Here is a 20,282-nt window from a genome sequence, read left to right as displayed (position 1 = left end):
GAAAAGAAAAATTACAGCTGGGTGTGATGTCACTCACCTGTAGTCCCAGCTTACTAAGGAGGCTGACCCAGAAGGATCGCCTGGGTCCAGGGAGTTCGAGGCTGTAGTGAACCATGATTGCACTATTGCACTCCAGCCTGGGCAACAAAGTAAGATCCTGTCTCAAAAAAAAAAAAAAAAAAAAAGAACGTAGTCACAGGTACACACCCGTTGTGCACAGAAAGACAAGACAGGGGGTTCCCTTGAGGTCAGGAGTTTTCGACCGGCCTGGTCAAAATGATGAAATCCCATTATTTATGTATGTATGTATATATTTATTGAGACAGAGTCTCATATCTCGGCTCACTGAAACCTCTACCTCCTGGGTTCAAGCAATTTTCCTGCCTCAGCCTCCCAAGTAGCTGGGACTATAGGCACCCGACACCATATCTGGCTAATTTTTTGTATTTTTAGTGGAGATGGTGTTTCATTGTGTTAGCCAGGCTGGTCATGATTTCCTGACCTGGTGATCCACCTGCCTCAGTCTTCCAAAGTGAGCCACCACGCCCAGCCTCTCATTTAAAAAATACAAAAATTAGGCCGGGCGCGGTGGCTCACACCTGTAATCCCAGCACTTTGGGAGGCCGAGGCGGGTGGATCACGAGGTCAAGAGATCGAGACCATCCTGGTCAACACGGTGAAACCCCGTCTCTACTAAAAATACAAAAACATTAGCTGGGCATGGTGGCGCGTGCCTGTAATCCCAGCTACTCAGGAGGCTGAGGCAGGAGAATTGCCTGAACCCAGGAGGCGGAGGTTGCGGTGAGCCGAGATCACGCCATTGCACTCCAGCCTGGGTAACAAGAGCGAAACTCCGTCTCCAAAAAAAAAAAAAAAACAAAAACAAAAACAAAAATTAGCTGGGCATTGTGGCATGTGCCTGTATTCCCAGCTACTTTAGAAGCTGAAGCAGGAGAATCACTTGAACCCAGAAGGCAGAGGGTGCAGTGAGCCGAGATTGCGCCATTGTACTCCAGCCTGGGCGACAGAGTGAGACTGCCTCTCAAAAACAAAAAAGAAGACAGAGAGACAGAGATATGATAAACAGATACACAGAGACCACAGCCGTTGATACAAACAGAATAACAGAGAAGTAGACTCAGATAGATCGAGACACACAGCACAGACATAGAGCAAGTAATGACCAGATATAGACACAGCCTGGACCCAGCCACATGCAGAGAGAGATGCAGTTGGACTTACACGACAGCCAGATACTCAAGACAGCCCGACACCTCCAAGCCACGTTGCAGACTGTGAAAGATACAGGGGCTGGGTGCAGTGGCTCATGCCTGTAATCCCAGTACTTTGGGAAGCCAAGGTAGGATTGTTTGAGTCCAGGACTTCAAGACCAGCCTGAGCAATATAACAATACCCCATCTCAGCTGGGCGCGGTGGCTCACGACCATAATCCCCGCACTTTAGGAGGCTGAGGAGGGTGGATGACGAGGTCAGGAGTTTGAGACCAGCCTGGCCAACATGGTAAATCCTTGTCTCTACTAAAAATATAAAAATTCACCAAGTGTGGTGGCGGACGCCTATAATTCCAGCTACTCAGGAGGCTAAGGCAGGAGAATTGCTTGAACCCAGAAGGCAGAGGTTGCAGTGAGCCAAGATCATGCCACTGCACTCAAGCCTGGGTGACAGAGCAAGACTCCATCTCAAAAATAAATAAATAAATAAATAAAACAAGACCCCATCTCTACAAAAATTAAAAATTTAGCTAGGTGCAGTGGTCCCAGCTACTCCACAGGCTGAGGTGGGAGGGTCCCTTGAGCACAGGTGGTGGAGGCTGTAGTGAGCTGGGATCCTGCCACTGCACTCCAGCCTGGGCAACAGCGCAAGACCCTGTCTCCAAACAAACAAAAGAACAAGCAAATGAAAACAACAAAAAAGACACAGGCACACAGGTGGACAGATGTAGTCATGGTGAGACAGGATATGTGAACACATTTGCAGGCACAAAAACGGAACGTTATACAGTCATTCATGGTTACACCCAGACACAAAATCCTGGAGACAGACTCAGACCAGTGTGTTGGGAAAACGCCTGGTACCCACAGTCACTGGACACACAGAGAGAACCCCATCAACCACATCCACATGGAGTCTGACGGACTCGTGCTGTCATCCGAATGTGTGTCCCTCCAAAATTTATATGTCGAAACCTAAATCCTCAAGGCAGTACAGAGTGGTAAGAGGCGGGGCCTTTGGGAGGTGACGAGGTCATGAGGTATCCACCATCAACAACGGGATTAATGCCTTCATAAAAGAGACAGGGCATGGTGACTCACACCTGTAATCCCAGCACTTTGGGAAGCTGAGGCAGGCGGATCATCTGAGGTTGGGAGTTTGAGACAAGCCTGACCAACATGGAGAAACCTTGTCTCTACTAAAAACACAAAATTAGGCTGAGGCAAAGTGGCTCCCACCTGTAATCCCAGCACTTTGGGAGGCCATGGGAGGGGGTGGGGGGTGGGGATCATCTGAAGTTAGGTGTTCAAGACCAGCCTGGGCAACATGGTAAAACTCTGTCTCTACTAAAAGTGCAAAATTAGCTGGGCGTGGTGGCGAATGCCTGTAATCCCAGCTACTTAGGAGGCTGAGGCAGGAGAAGTGCCTGAACCCGGGAGGCAGAGATTGCGGTGAGTTGAGATCACGCCATTGCACTCCAGCTTGGGCAACAAGAGTGAAGCTCCGTCTCAAAAAACAAAAACTACTACCACTACTGCTGTACACACAACTGTTTTTTTGTTTTGTTGAGACAGAGCCTTGCTCTGTCGCCCAGGTTGGAGTACACTGGGATGATCTCGGCTCATTGCAACCTCCACCTGCTGGATTCAAGCTATTCTTCTGCCTCAGCCTCCTGAGTAGCTGGGATTACAGGTGCACACCACCACACCAGGCTAATTTTTTATATTTTTAGTAGAGATGGGGTTTCACCATGTTGGCCAGGCTGGTCTCGAACTCCTGACCTGAAGTAATCTACCTGCCTTGGCCTCTCAAAGTGCTGGGATTACAGGTGGGAGCCACCGCGCCTGGCAGCGATAGGCTCTATCAGTAAAATAAAATAACTGATGGAGAGTAGCAGGGTACTAATTTAATTTAGAGTAACCAGAGAAGGCTGCTCGGAGGAGGAGGTGGTGTCATCTTGAAGTGAAACCTGCAAGATGAGAAATGGGTCAGTCCTACAGTACACCTATCTGGGGAAAGAACATTCAGGAACAGCAAGTGCTAAGTCTGTGAGGTTGAACTGAGCTTGATATGACTGAGTCCAAAGAGAAGGTCATTGTAGTTTTTGCTTAATACGTGAAGAGGAGAGGGTTGACAGGTTCGGGGTTGAGGTCACAATAGTCAACAAGGGGTGGATGACGTGAAACCTTGGACACCAAGGTGAGTGGGGATCGATCTGCATGAGACAGGAGTTGTGGGGGTTCTGAGCATGGGAGTGACAAGCTCTGATTTGCATATAAGGACACTTCTCAGGCTTCTGTTGATGGACAATATGCTGACAGGAGGGAACCCCAGAGAAGCACCTTGAGTCGTTGTCTGGATGAGCAGTCATGATAACTTAGACCAGGTGGAGACAGGTGGAGAGAAGGGGCTGGATTCAGGATGCATTTTGGAGGCAGAGACAACGGACTCAGCAAGATGGGATGAACACACTTCCGGCTGCAGGAAGCAGTAAATCAAGACTGACTCCTAGATTTGGGGTTTCAGCAACTGGGCGGATGGTGGTGCCATTTACTGGGGGAGATGACATTTTTGGGAGTGGAATCAGGAGTTCTTTGGTGGCCACTTCGAGTTTAAGATGATGAGGAGAGTCAAGTCGTCTGGCTGGCACACAGTTCCTTTTTTTTTTTTGAGATGGGGTCTCACTTTGTTGCCCAGGCTGGAGTGTGGTGGCACAATTACAGGTCACTGCAGCCTCAACTTCCTGGGCTCAAGGGATCCTCCCACCGCAGCCTCCCTAGTAGCTGAAACTACAGGTACAAGCCACCATGCCTGGTTAATTTTTGTATTTTTTGAAGATATGGGGTTTCGCCATATTTCCCAGACTGGTCTCAAACTCCCGAGCTCATGGGATCCTCCCACCTCAGCCTCCCAAAGTGCTGGGATTACAGGTGTGAGCCACTGCACCTGTCCTATTTACTATCCTTTAAAAGAGGATGCTATACAAAAAAAAAATTAGCCAGGCATGGTGGCATGCGCCTGTAGTCCCAGCCACTCAGGAAGCTGAGGCAGGAGAATCGCTTGAACCCGGGACAGAGGTTGCAGTTGCAGTGAGCCAAGATTGCGCCACTGCACTCCAGACTGGGCGACAGAGTGAGACTCCATCTCAAAAAAAAAAAAAAAAAAAAAAAAAAAAACAACACTAAGATGCTAAAGTCTGCATTGATGAGAGACAGGGTATTGTTTTCACTGGAATAAAGTCAAGGTGTCAACCAGATTGTGCCTTGGGGATGCTCTGGGGAAGAATATGATTCATTTTTTCTTCTAACTTCTAGAGGCCACCTACATTCTGTGTCTCATGACCTTCCTCCATCTTCAAAGTCTGTAGCTCTTTTTTATTAATTTTTTTTTTTTTTTTTTCTTGAGACGGAGTTTTGCTCGTTACCCAGGCTGGAGTGCAATGGCGCGATCTCGGCTCACCGCAACCTCCACCTCCTGGGTTCAGGCAATTCTCCTGCCTCAGCCTCCTGAGTAGCTGGGATTACAGGCACGCGCCACCATGCCCAGCTCATTTTTTGTATTTTTAGTAGAGACGGGGTTTCACCATGTTGACCAGGATGGTCTCGATCTCTTGACCTCGTGATCCACCCGCCTCGGCCTCCCAAAGTGCTGGGATTACAGGCTTGAGCCACTGCGCCCGGCCTTAATTTAATTTTTTTTTGAAATGGAGTTTCACTCTTGTTGCCCATGCTGGAGTGTAGTGGCGAGATCTCAGCTCACTGCAACCTCCACCTCCCAGGTTCAAGTGATTATCCTGCCTCAGCCTCTTGAGTAGCTGGGATTATAGGCATCTGTCACCAGGCCTAGCTAATTTTTGTATTTTTAGTAAAGACAGAGTTTCTGGGCCAGGCTCAATGGCTCACACCTGTAATCCTAGCACTTTGGGAGACCGAGGTGGGTGGATCAATTGAGGTCAGGATTTCCAGACCAGCCTGGTCAAAATGGTGAAACCCCGTCTCTACTAAAAAACACAAAAATTAGTGGGGCGTGGTGGTAGGCGCCTGTAATCCTAGCTATTCTGGAGGCTGAGGCAGGAGAATCCCTTGAGCCCTGGAGGGCGGAGGTTGCAGTGAGCTGAGATCACACTACTTCACTCCAGCCTGAGCATAAGAGCAAAACTCCGTCTTGGGGGGGGGGTGGTGGGGGGGGAAGACAAAGTTTCACCATGTTGGCCAGGCTGGTCTGGGAATCCTGACCTCAAGGCCTTTTTTTTTTTTTTTTTGAGACAGGGTGTCCATCTGTTGCCCTGGTTAAAGTGCAGTGGTGCGATCATAGCTCACTCTAGTCTTGAACTCCTGGGCTCACGTGATCCCCCCACCCCAGCCTCCCAAGTAGCTAGGACTACAAGAATGTGACAACACACCCAGGTAACTTCTTAGAAGAATTTTCATAGAGATAAGGTCTTGCTCTGTCGCCTAGGCTGGTCTCAAACTCCTGGGCTCAAGCAATCTTCCTGCTTCAGCCTCCCAAAATCCTGGGATTACAGGTGTGAGCCACGGTGCCTGGCGGAGCCAGTAGCATTTACCTTCAAATCTCTCGCCAGCTTGGACTCTTGCTTTTGTCATCCCTTCTCTGACTCCCACCCTCTGCCTGCCTCTTATAAAGACACTTGTGATTGTATCAGACCCACCCAGATAATTTGCCATAATCCTCTTACCTTAAAACTCTTAACTTTGCCCGGCACGGTGGCTCTCGCCTGTAATCCTAGGACTTCGGGAGGCTGAGGCTGGAAGATTGCTTGAGGCCAGAAATTCAAGACCAGCCTGAGCAATATATTAAGCCCCATCTCTACAAAAAACATCTAAAAATAGCTGGGTGCAGGCCAGGTGCATTGGTTCACGCCTGTAATCCCGTCACTTTGGGAAGCTGAGGCGAGCGGATCACCTGAGGTCAGGAGTTCAAGACCAAACTGGCCAACATGGTGAAACCCCGTCTCTACTAAAAACACAAAAATAGCCAGGTGTAGTGGTGCACGCTTATAATCCCAGCTAGTCAGAGGCTGAGGCAGGAGAATTGCTTGAACCTGGGAGGTGGAGGTTGCAGTGAGCTGAGATTGCACCATAGTACTCCAGCCTGGGTGACAGAGTGAGACTACGCTTAAAAAAAAAAAAAAAAGAAAAATTAGCTGGGTGTGGTGGTACACACCTGTAGTTCCAGCTACTCGGGAGGCTGAGGTGGGGGGATCCCTTGAGCCCAGGAGTTAGAGGCTACAGTGAACCGTGACCATGCCACTGCTCTCCAGGCAACGGAGTGAGGCTCTGTCTCAGAAACAGGTTAAAAGCTACACCTGGCCTGACGTGGTTGCTTGCTCTTTAATCCCAGCACTTTGGGAGGCTGAGGCAGGAGAATTGTTTGAACCTGGGAGGCGGAGGTTGCATCGAGCAGAGATCGCGCCACTGGACTGCAGCCTGGGTGACAAGAGTGAAACTCTTTCTCAAAATAAAAATAAATAATAAAAAACCCCAAAACAAAAACAAATAAATACGCCCCCTACACACACACACTTCTGAGTAGTTAAGTGCCTTGTGCAAGGAAGGAAGATGCTAAGTGGGGAACCCAGCCCAGGTCTACCCACCATGCTGGTACTCAGGTCCTTTGTCGTTCTGGCATCCCACCCAGTGCTGTGCTGTGCTGGGCCCGCTGACATTGCTGTGGGCTGATGTCCAGGCTGTTTCCCTCATGCCTCTCCTTATTACTGGCTGCAGGGGGACCTAGCCAGAAGGCTGGAGCTCCAGCCTGGGTCTGGTGGTCTAGCCCGAGACCTCGAGACCAGGCTCTGCAAGGCCTCTCTCCTCTCAGACATGGGGCTGAGCCTGGGGAGGCTGTGATTTCTAGACCCCTGGGCCGAGGTAAGCAGGACAGCCCCAGCCTCAGGGGCTCACATCCAGGCTTCGTCACTCCTGGAGAAGCCTGCCTCCAGTAGGTCCCAGGATCACAGATCATGGACATTACTGTTTGGCTCTCAGGGTCTCCCCCACTCAGCTACCCTTCACCCTGGCTTGCCTTCCTGACGCAGAGGCTGGAAAAAAACTCCCCCAAGCCCTACATTTCCCAGGTGGCTTTGCAGCTGCATTTCTGGATGCAGAATTGGTTCCACCAATGAGAATCGCTCATGAGAGAGTCAGAAAGTGGAAGTGAGGCAGTAGTGTGGGCGTGGGTGTCTGTCTTGCTGAGAAGCGGGCTGTGAAGTTATACATTTTGTTTTCATGAATTTGGGTTCTTGGACCCATTTCCTGGTCACGGTTCTGGTAACTCCCTCTTCGTTCTTCACCTGTCTCCTTATACAGAGGAGCTTCTCCTTGGAGACCCAGCTCCGTGGTGTCACGAGCGTTCTACCTATTCTGGGGCTGCTCAGCGTGTGGTCTTATTCACACATTTTAGCATCTCCTGAGAGCTTGTTAAAAATGCAAAGTCTCAGGCCCCGCCCTGGACCTACTTACTGAATCTGAAACTGTGAGGGGGTGGGACTGAAGAAGCTGTGCTTTAGCGAGTTGTTCTTCTGATTTCTTTTGCACAGTAAAATTTCAGAAGCCTACAGCCCACTCTCTCAGTGCCTTCCTACGACTTTGCAAGCACCATCAATTCTTGTATTAAGTTCCTTTCTGATTAAAATACCTGGAATGGTCCCCACACGGAACTCCGGCTGGAGTAATTCCTTCCTGCCTTCCTGCCTCCCTTCTTTCCTGCCTGCCTGCCTTTCTTCCTTTCCTCCTTTCTTTTTTTTACTTCCTTCTTTACTTTTTTCCCTCTCCCCTCTCCTCCCCTCCCCTCCCCGCCCCTCTCCCCTCTCCTCTCCTTTTTTCACTTCTTCACAGAGTCTCACTCTGTCACCCAGGCTGTAGTGCCGTGGTACAGTCACAGCTCAGCTCACTGCAGCCTTGACCTCCTGGGCCTGGGTGATTCTCCCACCTTGGCCTGCTGAGTAGCTGGAGCTACAGGTGTGTACCACCATACCCAGCTAATTAAAAAAAACTTTTTTTGTGGAGACAGGGTTTTGCCAGATTGCATCAAGCAATCTGCCCGCCCTGGCCTCCCCAAATTTTGAGATTACAAGAGTGAGCCACTGCACCTGGCCAAAAATTTGTAATTTCTAAAGATGGCCATGGCTCTATTGGTCATCCTACAAGCTCTTCTAGAATCTTGTCACTCTACTAAAGAACTGGAGTGTGGGCCGGGCATGGTGGCACATGCCTGTAATCCCAGCACTTTGGGAGGCTGAGGCGGCTGGATCACCAGAGGTCAGGAGTTTGAGACCAGCCTGGTCAGCATGGTGAAACCTGTCTCTACTAGAAATACAAACATTAGCTGGCTTGGTGGCAGGCACCTGTAATCCCAGCTACGCAGGAGGCTGAGGCAAGAGAATTGCTTGAACCCAGGAGGCAGAGGTTGCAGTGAGTCAAGATAGCACCATTACACTCCAGCCCGGACAACAAGAGTGAAACTCTCTCTAAAAACAAACAAAAGAGCTGGAGTGTGGACCAGGTGTGGTGGCTCATGCCTTTAATCCCAGCACTTTGGGAATCTGAGGCAGGAGACTAGCCTGGGCAACAAAGTGAGACCCTATCTCTAATCTCTACTAAAAACAAACAATAATTAGCCAGATGTGGTGGCACATGCCTGTATTCCTAGTTAGTTTGGAGGCTGAGATGGGAGGATCGCCTGAGCCCAGGAGTTTGAGGTTTCAGTGAGCCATGATCACATCACTGCACTCTAGCTTGGGCGACAGAGTGAGATCCTGTCTCAAAAAGAAAAGAGTTGGAGTCTGTACCTCATCCCTTTGCATCTGAACAAGTCTTAGTGACTGCCTTGATGGTGAGTCCTGAATAAGTGACACTGTATGACTTCTGAAGGTAGCTCATAAAAACGCAATCCATTTTTCTTTTACATTTACTTCTGTCCTGCTCTCTTGGGATGCTTGTTCAGGGTGAACCCCAGCGGCCATGCTATGAGGAAGCCCAAGTAGACTATTAGTCACCAAGCAGAAGCTCCTCTGTATAAGGAGAAAGGTGAAGAATGAAGAGGCATTGCTCTCTGTACTCCTTCTGAGCCCCCAGCTGATAATTGGCACCACCTGGCCAATCAGCTGTGAGCCACCTTGGACGTAGTTCCCTCTGCCTCCAGCTGAGATGCTTTAGCTGATGTCACGGGGAGCCTGAATGAACTGCCTCGCCAATCCTTGCTCAAATTACAGATTTGGGAGCAAAATAAATATCTGTTGTCGTCTTAAGCCACTAAGTTTTGGGGGATTGTTTGTTACATAGCAAAAGCTAACTGATACACATTTTTTCTTTTTTATTTTATTTTTTCTCTGATACACATTTTTCTCTCTAAACCTTGGCTTGAAAGGGGTTAGAAATTCAGGCCTTCCAGGGTTGGTGTGAGGCTTGCATGAAATGAGGCATGAGTCAGGTACATGGAAGAGCTTCATGTGGGTGAGCTGTGTGGTTACTCTGGCAGGATTGCCACTTGGGTGTCAGCTCAGGCTGCGGTCTCACTGGCACGCTTCCCTAGAGATTCTCCTTCCTGCCTTCTATATTTGCAAGATGCTACACAGAGAACAGCAGCTCCTTTGCCACCAAGCACCCACTCGATGCTCCTGAGATCTCCTCAAAGCCTCATGAACAATTCTGATACAGATCAGAATGACCTTGCTGACAAAATAGGTTGCAGTAAAGAAGCCAGCCAAAGCCCACCAAAACTAAGATGGTGACAAGAGTGACCTCTGGTCGTCCTCACAGCTACACTCCCACCAGTGCCATGACAGTGTACAAATGCCATGGCAACGTCAGGAAGTTACCTTGTATAGTCTAAAAAGGGGAGGCATGAAAAATCCGCCCCTTGTTTAGCATATCATCAAGAAATAACCATAAAAATGGGCAACCGGCAGCCCTCAGGGCTGCTCGGTCTATGGAGGAGACATTCTTTTTTTTTGAGACGGAGTCTCGCTTTGTCACCCAGGCTGGAGTGCAGTGGCACAATCTCAGCTCACTGCCACCTCCACCTCCCAGGTTCAAGCAATTCTCCTGCCTCAGCCTTCCAAGTACCTGGGACTACAGGTGCCTGCCATCATGCCTGGCTAATTTTTATATTTTTAGTAGAGAAGAGGTTTCGCCATGTTGGCCAGGCTGATTTGGAACTCCTGGCCTCAGGTGATCCACCCGTCTCAGCCTCCCAAATTGCTGGGATTACAGGCGTGAGCCACCACGCCCAGCCCCTTTACCTTCTTAACAAACGTGCTTTCACTTTACAGACTAGCGCTGAATTCTTTCTTGCCCTCTCTTGGCGTCTGGATCGGGACCCCATTCCTATAACAGATGTGGGGGGATCCTGGGGGAAAACACATGATCCCATTTTACAGGTGGGAAAAACTGAGGCTCAGAGAGGGCAAATAGCTTAGTCAATTTGGGTTAGCGGGTGGCTTAGCCTGGCCCGTCTGACCCCTCCCCAGCACACCTCCTACCCAGAGATGAGATGTCATCGGTTCCCTCTTCCATTCTGTAGAGAAAAGCCTGCATTTGCTGTATGAGACAAAACAGGAATTGGGCAGAAACATTCAGGACAATTCATTTATTTAGCGAGGGCAAGGCAGGGAAGCGAGGGAGGGCAGGGGCAACCTCTCCCCCTCACAGGCACCAGGCCTTCTTTCTCCCCCAGATAAGCTAAGGTCGGCCAGGACTGGCGGGAGTGAGGCAGGAGGATGCAGGAGCCTGTGGGAGCCAGAGAAGCTGGGGTCAGAGGTAGGAGCTGGGGCTGCTGGGGGGTGAAAGGTGAGGCAAGGTCAGAGGTGAAGTGCAGCTTGGAGGGAGGGGTCCCGTGTAAACCAGGACTGACAGGTCTAGAGGTCAACTGAGATTCCTAGGGGGTCAAAGAGAAGTCGGTGCCAGAGGTAGGAGCTGAGGCTCAGGTGGGGGCGTCAAAGGTGAGGCAAGGGCAGAGGAAAGCGTCAAATGTCAACCAGGACTAATAGATCTAAAGGTAAAATGGGAATCATGGGGGGCAGGGGTCAAAGATGAAGCAGAGGTCGGGGTGAAGGATGGCCCACAAAGTTAAAGGTGCAGTTTCCAGAGTCAGAAGGGGTATAGCGGGGATCCTCCTGGGAATGTCAAGGCTGGAAGAGCTTGAGGGGTCAAAGATCCATGAGGGCTCAAGGGTCACAAGGGAGCCAGGGTCAGAGATGAAGCAGCCAGAGGTAAAGTGAGCTCCAAGGGCATTGTTAGGGTCAGGGCGAAGTCACAGGGGTGAGTCAGGCTTGGAGGGGAAGCGGGGCTCTAGGGGTCAGAGATGGGGGGCCTGGGGGGTCAAAGGTCAGAAGCCTCGAGGGGACAGACGCCAAGCGATGGGAACAGCCTAGGCCACCTCCTCCTCGGCCTCCTCCTCGAACTCGCCCTCCTCGGCCGTGGCATCCTGGTACTGCTGGTACTCGGACACCAGGTCGTTCATGTTGCTCTCGGCCTCGGTGAACTCCATCTCGTCCATGCCCTCGCCCGTGTACCAGTGCAGGAAGGCCTTGCGCCGGAACATGGCCGTGAACTGCTCGGAGATGCGCTTGAACAGCTCCTGGATGGCCGTGCTGTTGCCGATGAAGGTAGCGGCCATCTTCAGGCCACGGGGCGGGATGTCGCACACGGCCGTCTTCACGTTGTTGGGGATCCACTCCACGAAGTAGCTGCTGTTCTTGCTCTGCACGCTCAGCATCTGCTCGTCCACCTCCTTCATGGACATGCGGCCCCGGAACACGGCGGCCACGGTCAGGTAGCGGCCGTGGCGCGGGTCGCACGCGGCCATCATGTTCTTGGCGTCGAACATCTGCTGGGTGAGCTCGGGCACCGTCAGGGCCCGGTACTGCTGGCTGCCCCGGCTGGTCAGGGGCGCAAAGCCGGGCATGAAGAAGTGCAGGCGTGGGAAGGGCACCATGTTCACTGCCAGCTTGCGCAGGTCGGCGTTGAGCTGGCCCGGGAAGCGCAGGCAGGTGGTGACCCCGCTCATGGTGGCCGACACCAGGTGGTTGAGGTCCCCGTAGGTGGGGGTGGTCAGCTTGAGGGTGCGGAAGCAGATGTCGTAGAGCGCCTCGTTGTCGATGCAGTAGGTCTCGTCTGTGTTCTCCACCAGCTGGTGCACCGACAGCGTGGCGTTGTAGGGCTCCACCACCGTGTCTGACACCTTGGGCGAGGGCACCACGCTGAAGGTGTTCATGATGCGGTCTGGGAACTCCTCCCGGATCTTACTGATGAGCAGCGTGCCCATCCCGGACCCTGTGCCGCCCCCCAGCGAGTGGGTCAGCTGGAAGCCCTGGAGACAGTCACAGCTCTCCGCCTCCTTCCGGACCACGTCCAGGACAGCGTCCACCAGCTCCGCGCCCTCCGTGTAGTGCCCCTTTGCCCAGTTGTTGCCGGCTCCAGATTGGCCTGGAGGGGGAAGGGGAGGGGACACACGGTCAGTTATGGGGAGCCCCCACCCTCGACCCTATCTCTCCACCACCTGGAGGGCCTCTAGTAGTTGGATACTAGTAACTATCAAAAATAATAACAATGGCCAGGCATGGTGGCTCATGCCTGTAATCCCAGCACTCTGGGAGCCTGAGGCAGGTGGATCACAAGGTCAGGAGTTTGAGACCAGCCTGGCCAACATGGTGAAACCCCATCTCTACTAAAAATACAAAAATTAGCTGGGTGTGGTGGCGTGTGCCTGTTGTCCCAGCTACTCGGGAGGCTGAGGCAGGAGAACTGCTTGAATCTGGGAGGCGGAGGTTGCAGTGAGTCAAGATCACACCACTGTACTCCAGCCTGGTGACAGAGCAAGACTCCATCTCCAATTAAAAAAAAAAAATAGTAACAATTAGCCAGGCATGATGGCAGGTGCCTGTAGTCCCTAGCCACTTGGGAAGCTGCAGCAAGAGAACTGCTTAAACCAGGAAGGAAGAGGCTGCAGTGGGCAGAGATTGAGCCACTGCACTCCAGCCTAGGCGATGGAGTGAGACTCCATCTCAAAAACACACACATGCACACACACGTCCCCAGCATCAAGACTGGGCACATGACTTATGCTTGTAATCCCACCACTTTGGGAGGCCGAGGTGGGAGGATTTCTTGAGCCCAGCAGTTTGAGGCCAGCCTGGGCAACATCGTGAGACCCTGACTCTACAAAATAAAAATAAAAAAATTAGCCAGTCATGGTGGTGGCATGCCTGTAATACCAGTACTCCGTAGGCAGAGGTGGCAGAATTGCCTGAGCCCGGGAGCTGGAGGCTTTGTGTGCTATGACCACACTGCCACACTCCAGCCCAGGAGACAGAGTGAGACCCTGCCTCTAAAATTAATAAATAATAACAAGAATAAAAGGATTCATAATTAACATTATTATCATTTTCAAACAGGGGCTTGCCATGTTGCCCAGTCTGGAGTACAGTGGTGTAATCATGGCTCACTGCAGCCTCAACCTCTGAGGTTCAAGTGATCCTCCTGCCCCAGCCTCCGAAGTAGCTGGACTCACAGGCTTATGCTACCACGTCTGGCTAATTTTTTATTTCTTTCTCGTAGAGGTTTGTTATGTTGCCCAGGCTGGTCTTGCACTCCCGAGCTCAAGCAATCTACCTGCCTTGACCTCCCAAAGTGCTGGGATTATAGGCGTGGGCCACCATGACTGGCCTGTGTTTTCTTTTTTTTCCTTTTTTTTGAGACAGAGTCTTGCTTTGTTGCCCAGGCTAGAGTGCAGTGGCATGATCTTGGCTCACTACAACCTCTGCCTCCCGGGTTTAAGGGATTCTCCTGCCTCAGCCTCCCGCGTAGCTGGGATTACAGGCATCTGCCATCATGCCCAGATAATTTTTGTATTTTTGTAGAGATGGAGTTTCACCATGTTGGCCAGGCTGATCTTGAACTCCTGACCTCAGGTGATCCACCCGTCTTGGCCTTCCAAAGTGCTGGGATTACAGGCGTGAGCCACCATGCCTGGCCTGGCCTGTGTTTTCTTAATATTGGCCACTATGACTGTGAACAGCTAATGTTTCCTCCACCCCTCATCAGTCTCCACCTTGGTCCAGCTCCAGTGTTACCCTGCTGGATACATTCAGTCCCCTCTGTCCTGGTTCCCTGGCTCCCACCCTCATCCCCGGGTCTGTCCTCTCCACAGTACCCAGAAGAGGGCACCTGAGTCGGGTCCTGTCCCTCCTCTGCCTACAGCCCTCCACGGCTCCCAAAGTCCAAATCATCCCTGCAGCCCAGAAGTTCCTGCGAACCTGCCTCATCCCCACCCTCACTCTGCTTCAGCCATGTGGGCCTCCTTGCTGATCCTCCAACTTCCCAGGTGTGGTCCTGTCCCGGGGTCCTTTTGCACTGGTTGCTCCAGGCTTAGAATGCTTTCCCTCCAGGTATTCATGTGACTTTTTCCTCACCTCTTTCAGGTCTCAGCTCAATGCTACAACCTCAGAGAAGCCATCTCTGGTAACCCCCACCCTCTTCTTCCCGAGCTTGGTGGTTTAGACTCTGGAATCTTGGGACTGACAAGATAAGCTGTGTGACCTTGGACAAGTGACTTCCCTTCTCTGATCTGTAGGAAGATTTTGAAACATAACAATGCAGGTGTGTGGCCATGGCCCATCATAGGCCCTTGGGAAATGGCTGGGTGAAATCAAGGTGAAATGAGATTGGCCGCAGGGTGTGAGCGATTTCAGGAGGACCACAGAGGGCTTGCAGTTGGGCCATGAGATTCTATGGCCTCTGGGTGGCCTGGGGGTGGGAGGAGCATTAAAAGTGTGGACTCTTGGGAACCGCAGTGGCTCGGGCCAGTTGTCCTGGCGCTTGAGGAGGTGAGGCTATGCGTTCAAGGCCAACCTGTGCAACATAAGAACCTCTCATTCATTTAAAAAAATAAAACAAAAACTTTCGGCCGGGCGCGGTGGCTCACGCCTGTAATCCAAGCACTTTGGAGGCCAAGGCGGGGGACCTTGCACTTTGGTAATCCAAGGCACTTTGGACCCTCCTGAGGTCGGGAGTTCAAGACCGGCCTGACCAACATGGTGAAACCCCGTCTTTAAAATAAATAAATAAATAAAAATAAAAGTGTGGACTCTGCTGAGCATGGTGGCTCACACCTGTAATCCCAGCACTTTGGGAGGCCCAGGCGGGCAGATCATCTTGGGAGGTCAAGAGATCGAGATCATCCTGGCCAACATGGTGAAACCCCGTGTCTAACTAAAATACAAAAAGTTAGCCAGGCGTGGTGGCCAGTGCCTGTAATCCCATTTACTCGGGAGGCTGAGGCTGGGGCATCGCTTGAACGCGGGAGGCAGAGGTTGCAGTGAGCTGAGATCTCACCACTTCACTCCAGCCTGGTGACAGAGCAAAACTCTGTCTCAAAAATAAAAAGTGTGGACTCAGGCCAGGTGTGGTTGCTCATGCCGGTAATCCTAGCATTTTGGGAGGCTGAGGCAGGCAGATCACCTGAGGTCAGGAGTTCGAGAGCAGCCTGGCTAACATGGCAAAACACTGTTTCTACTAAAAATATAAAAAATTGGCCAGGCGTGGTGTCAAGTGCCTGTAATCCCACCTACTTGGGAGGCTGAGGCAGGAGAATCGCTTGAACCCACAAGGTGGAGGTTGCAGTGAACCAAGATCACACCACTGCACTCCAGCCTGAGCAAAAAAGACTCCATCTCAAAAAAAATAAATAAAAGTGTGGACCTAGTAGTCAGACCCCCTCGTTCCTGGCTGCCCCACTTGCTTGTGGTATGACTTTCTGCATGTGACCTAACGTCTCTGTGTCTCTGTTTTCTCACCCGTGAAATGGAAGTAAGAGGAGTGTTACAGAAAAGATTCAGAGAGGCAGAAAGGGCCCTGTAATCAGCACACTTTAGATGCTCGGGGTGCTAGAGGAGGGTGAGGCCAGGGCCTGAGGCCAGGATGGGGACGTGTAGCCAGCCGAGGCTGGAAAGCTTTCCCGGAAGGACTGTCCCAGGGTGTGGATGTCCCGCTGTCTTCACATATGCCGTTTCCTTCTGAAACATCTCTCCTCCCTTCAGTGCCCTTTGGCAAGTCCAGATCCCACTCACAAATCACATTCTAGGCTGCAGATAGCGATGGTAATGAAAACAACAGCAGGCTGGGCGCGGTGGCTCACGCCTGTAATCCCAACACTTTGGGAGGTCAAGATGGGTGGATCACAAGGTCATGAGTTCCAAACCAGCCTAACTGATAGGGTGAAACCCCGCCTCTACTAAAAATACAAAAATTAGCTGGGCCTGGTGGCGCGTGCCTGTAATCCCAGCTACTCTGAAGGCTGAGGCAGGAGAAACGCTTGAACCCAGAAGGCAGAGGCTGCAGTGAGCTGAGATGGTGCCATTGCACTTCAGCCTGGGCAACAGAGTGAGACTCTGTCTCAAAATAAAACAACAGCAAATGCTTATTTACCTCTTCCTCTGTGTCAGGCATTGTTCTAAATTCTTTACAGATATTCACGGCTTTAAACCTCAGAATTCTAACAGTTAGCATTGTAAAATCCCTTCTACTTTTCCTGGGTTTACAGGCATGAGCCACCATGCACAGTGAAACACGTTTTAAAGACAAGGAGGCCAGACAAGGTGGCTCATGCCTGTAATTCCAGCACTTTGGGAGCTGAGTTGGGTGGATCGCTTGAGCCTAGGAGTTTGAGACCAGCCTGAGCAACACAGAGAGACCCGCATCTCTACAAAGAAAACTAAAATATGAGCTGGGTATGGTGGTGCATGCCTGTAGTCCCAGCTATTTGGGAGGCTGAGGCAAGAGGCTCGCTTGTGCCTGGAGGTGAGGTGGAGGTGGCAGTGAGCCGTAATCATGCCACTGCACTCAGGCCTGTGTGACAGGGCTGGATAGACAGACCCCGTCTGGAAAAAAAAAAAAAAAAAAAGAGAATTTTGAGGCCCGGAAAGGCTGAAGAGCCCACGCTGTTATCCATCTGAATCATCCCCCCGCTGAGCTTTACTTATGTATTTCATCTGTGGCCCAACACCTTCCACCAGAACGTGAGCTCCACTGGGGCAGAGAGGAAGCTGTCTGTTTGATTCTTCCCTGTATCTGCAGCTTCTAGAACAGGGCTTGGTATGCAGTTAAGTGCTCACCGTTTGTTAAATGCATGAAATGGCAGAATTGGGGTATGCACCCAGACAGTCTGGTTCCAGTTCAATTAAAATGTCACCTCCTCCAGGAAGCCTTCCCTGAATCCCTCTCTGTATCAGCCCTCCCCAGAGCTCTCACAGTGGCCTGAGCATCCCCCTCACAGTCATCGATGCAGGGCTGGTGCCTGGCCCCCTGTCCACACCCTCCTCTGGTGTGTGGGCCCTGGTAGTGCCTATTGACTCTGTGGTGTTAGGTAGAGAACATTCACCAAGCATTTGGAAATGAGAGGAATAAGGAGGTTTTCCAGCCTCCGCTCCCTGCTGAGGACTCACCAAACACGAAGTTGTCCGGACGAAAGATCTGCCCGAAGGGGCCAGAACGGACAGAGTCCATGGTGCCGGGCTCCAGGTCCACAAGAACCGCTCTGGGGACATAATTTCCTCCTGCAGGGAAACAGATGGAGGGCAGTTCGGTTCGTGCCAGGAACCACAGGCGCCCGGTAGCATCCTGTCCACTCCTGGCTGCCCCTCCCCACCTGGAAGGTGCCTCCTTCACCCTACCTGTGGCCTCGTTGTAGTACACGTTGATTCTCTCCAGTTGCAGGTCACTGTCCCCATGATATGTGCCTGTGGGGTCGATGCCATGTTCGTCACTGATAACCTCCCAAAACTAGAGAGAGACGTGGTGGGAAGGGTTGAGTGAGGGGGAGCCGGCGGCCAGGCCGAGGGCTCCCCCCAGCCGGCAACTACCTCCCTAGCTGCCACCTCTCCCCCAGCAAGGTGAACGGGGGACCTAGAGGCATGGATGGTGTCGGGGCGAGGATGAGGCAGCAGGAAGGAGTGGTGGGGGCGGGGTGCAGCCGAGTCAGCACCCAGCGGGGCCGGCTGGTGCCAGCGCACCCAGGCTGCAGCCCGGGGGAGGCACGGGGGCTCTTTGTGCGCGAGGAGGGGACAGTGGCCCAGCTGTGAGCCCAGCTGTGACAGGCGGACAGAAGGCCAGAAGGCTGGCTCCCCCTCTCCGCAGCCTCTTTGTTCCCAGCCTGGCCCTGCCGCCCCCTGCCCCCAGCGACCCCTCCCCATGGCCTCTGGGGCACGCTGGCCTCCTGGGGACCCCATCGCTCTCCAAAGGCTCCCAGGTTGGGGGGTGCTCGGGGACCGACCCCCCGCGCTGCTCCCCCGGGCCGCCGCCGCCTCCCCGGGCCCCGTCCCCCGCGCGCACCTTGGCCCCGATCTGGTTGCCGCACTGGCCGGCCTGCAGGTGCACGATCTCCCGCATGGCGGTGGCGCTGAGGGTGGACGCGGCGGCGGTGGCGCGGGCGCGGGGAGCTGCGGCGGCGGCGCGGGTGGAGGAGGATGCGGCGGAGACGGCAGAGCACGGTCCCTGCGCCCCCAGGAGCCGCTATATGAGCGGGCGGGGCACGCGTCACGGCCGGTCACCCTCCAGCTCCGCCCCGTGGTCCCGCCCCGGGATGGTGGAGGGGCTGGGGTGGGGGGAGGTGGTGCAGGGACCGCCCAACCCAGCGGCCTCCCAGAGACGCCCGGGACCCCACGTGCCCTGACCCCTGCCTTGGGGGTGAGGCCCCTTAGGGCGCCCCCAGTGCGGTCTCCCCCGTCCCAGCCCCCAGCCAGGCTTGGCCACCCGCAGGAATTGGGCGGAGGAAGGGCGGGGAGCGCCTGGTAAACAGGCATCGGAGAAGTCCTGCCCCTCCCCCTCAGCCCTCACCCTCCCGCCCCAGGCCTTGCCTCAGTTTCTCGGGCCGCAGCCCCCTTTCTCATTCTATTTAGACTGCATTCGTCAGAATCCTTGCATTTGCCGCAGGCCCCCCCAGTGGGGCTGAGCTGCGGGCTCCGGAGCGGCGATCTGGTTTGTGGGGTGGGGGCGGCTGCTGGTTCCCATAGGGCTCATCCTGAAGCTGCGAAGTAAAACCACGATTTTCGTCCCATGATTGTGTGGAGATACTGGTGGGCTCCCCTGGTACACTTCTACCGGGCATTGAGCTGGTCACAGGTGGGGTCACCCCCAGCTTGGCCTAAGGCGGAGGGTGGAGGAGTGACACAGCTGGGTTGCATATTGGGAGGGGGATAGTGAATCCCCAGGGGCTGCCTCGCTTTCCCAAAATAACACCCCTCCTCTCCGGTATTATAATTTATGCTAGCCTCCCAAGTAGCTGGGTACTACAGGTGCATGCCACCACGCCTGGCTAATTTTCAAGATTTTGTTTTGTAGAGATGGGGTCTCACTATGTTGTCCAGGCTGGCCTCCAACTCCTAAGTGCATGAGATCCTCCTGCCTCGGCCTCCCAAAGTGCTGGGATTCCTGGCACGAGCCACTGCGGCCAGCTCAGTATCATCATTTATTACAAACCATCTCCCAAGCCTCTGCATTTCCTGTAATATTAGGTACATGAGCTTGCACTGGTGCCCCTTTCTGTGTCTGAATTTCTTTTTTCTCTTTCTTTCTTTCTTTTTTTTTTTTTTTTTGAGCTAGAGTCTCACTCTGTGGCCCAGGCTGGGGCGCAATGGCGTGATCTCGGTCACTGCAACCTCTGCGACCTGGGTTCAAGCAATTCTCCTGTCTTAACCTCTTGAGTAGCTGGGACTACAGGTGCGTGCCACCATGCCCTGCTAATGTCTGAATTTCACATTTGCAAGATGGGGTGGTGAAGAAGGCCCACCCTCCAGGGTCTGATGATGGGATGACCCAGTTAACAAGGAGGCACTAGTCTCTCCTCCCACAGAGTCAACAATAAATTGTATCTTTCATGAGTCTAAGTGTTATCAGCGGCTGGACTGGACTTCCTGTGCTGCCCCTCTGTGAAGGTCAGACCTTCTGGGGCTGCTTCCTTGGGCAGCCTCCAGTCCCGCCCTCCCAGGAAGTCTCTTCCTTGCCTCCCATCCATGACTTCCCCACTCAAGGACTTGG

General features: G+C 52.8%; 2 protein-coding genes and 1 long non-coding RNA gene across 4 annotated transcripts in view; 1 reads left to right on the top strand and 2 right to left on the bottom strand.

The window, feature by feature from the left end:
• DENND1C (DENN domain containing 1C) overlaps positions 1-6,578 on the bottom strand; it is a 24,654-nt gene extending 18,076 nt beyond the window's left edge. The window contains exon 1 of one of the 2 annotated variants that reach the window (XM_032252077.1): positions 6,560-6,578. The gene's annotated coding sequence lies outside the window, so the exon portion shown is untranslated. Of the gene's footprint in view, positions 1-37; positions 57-6,559 lie in introns of those variants that run through there. The other variant, XM_032252076.1, reaches the window with a different exon arrangement.
• Positions 6,579-7,007: 429 nt separating this feature from the next.
• Positions 7,008-15,150, top strand: LOC116532691. Its single transcript, XR_004260936.1, has 3 exons — positions 7,008-7,017; positions 7,760-7,762; positions 15,044-15,150. It is a non-coding gene; the product is annotated as an uncharacterized LOC116532691 (long non-coding RNA).
• TUBB4A (tubulin beta 4A class IVa) lies at positions 10,825-19,008 on the bottom strand. The gene is made up of 4 exons (XM_032252078.1): positions 18,579-19,008; positions 17,921-18,029; positions 17,693-17,803; positions 10,825-12,677 (listed from the first exon to the last, which is right to left on the bottom strand). Exons 1-4 carry the CDS (start codon positions 18,633-18,635, stop codon positions 11,620-11,622), a joined length of 1,335 nt encoding a protein of 444 aa, XP_032107969.1. The 5' UTR covers positions 18,636-19,008; the 3' UTR covers positions 10,825-11,619.
• Between the last annotated feature and the right edge of the window lie 1,274 nt (positions 19,009-20,282).

This window comes from Sapajus apella, unplaced genomic scaffold, assembly GCF_009761245.1.
Source record: "Sapajus apella isolate SASKATOON/1434 unplaced genomic scaffold, GSC_monkey_1.0 scaffold77, whole genome shotgun sequence".
Taxonomy (NCBI): Eukaryota; Metazoa; Chordata; class Mammalia; order Primates; family Cebidae; genus Sapajus; species Sapajus apella.
This window is presented reverse-complemented; position numbering and strand designations above follow the sequence as displayed.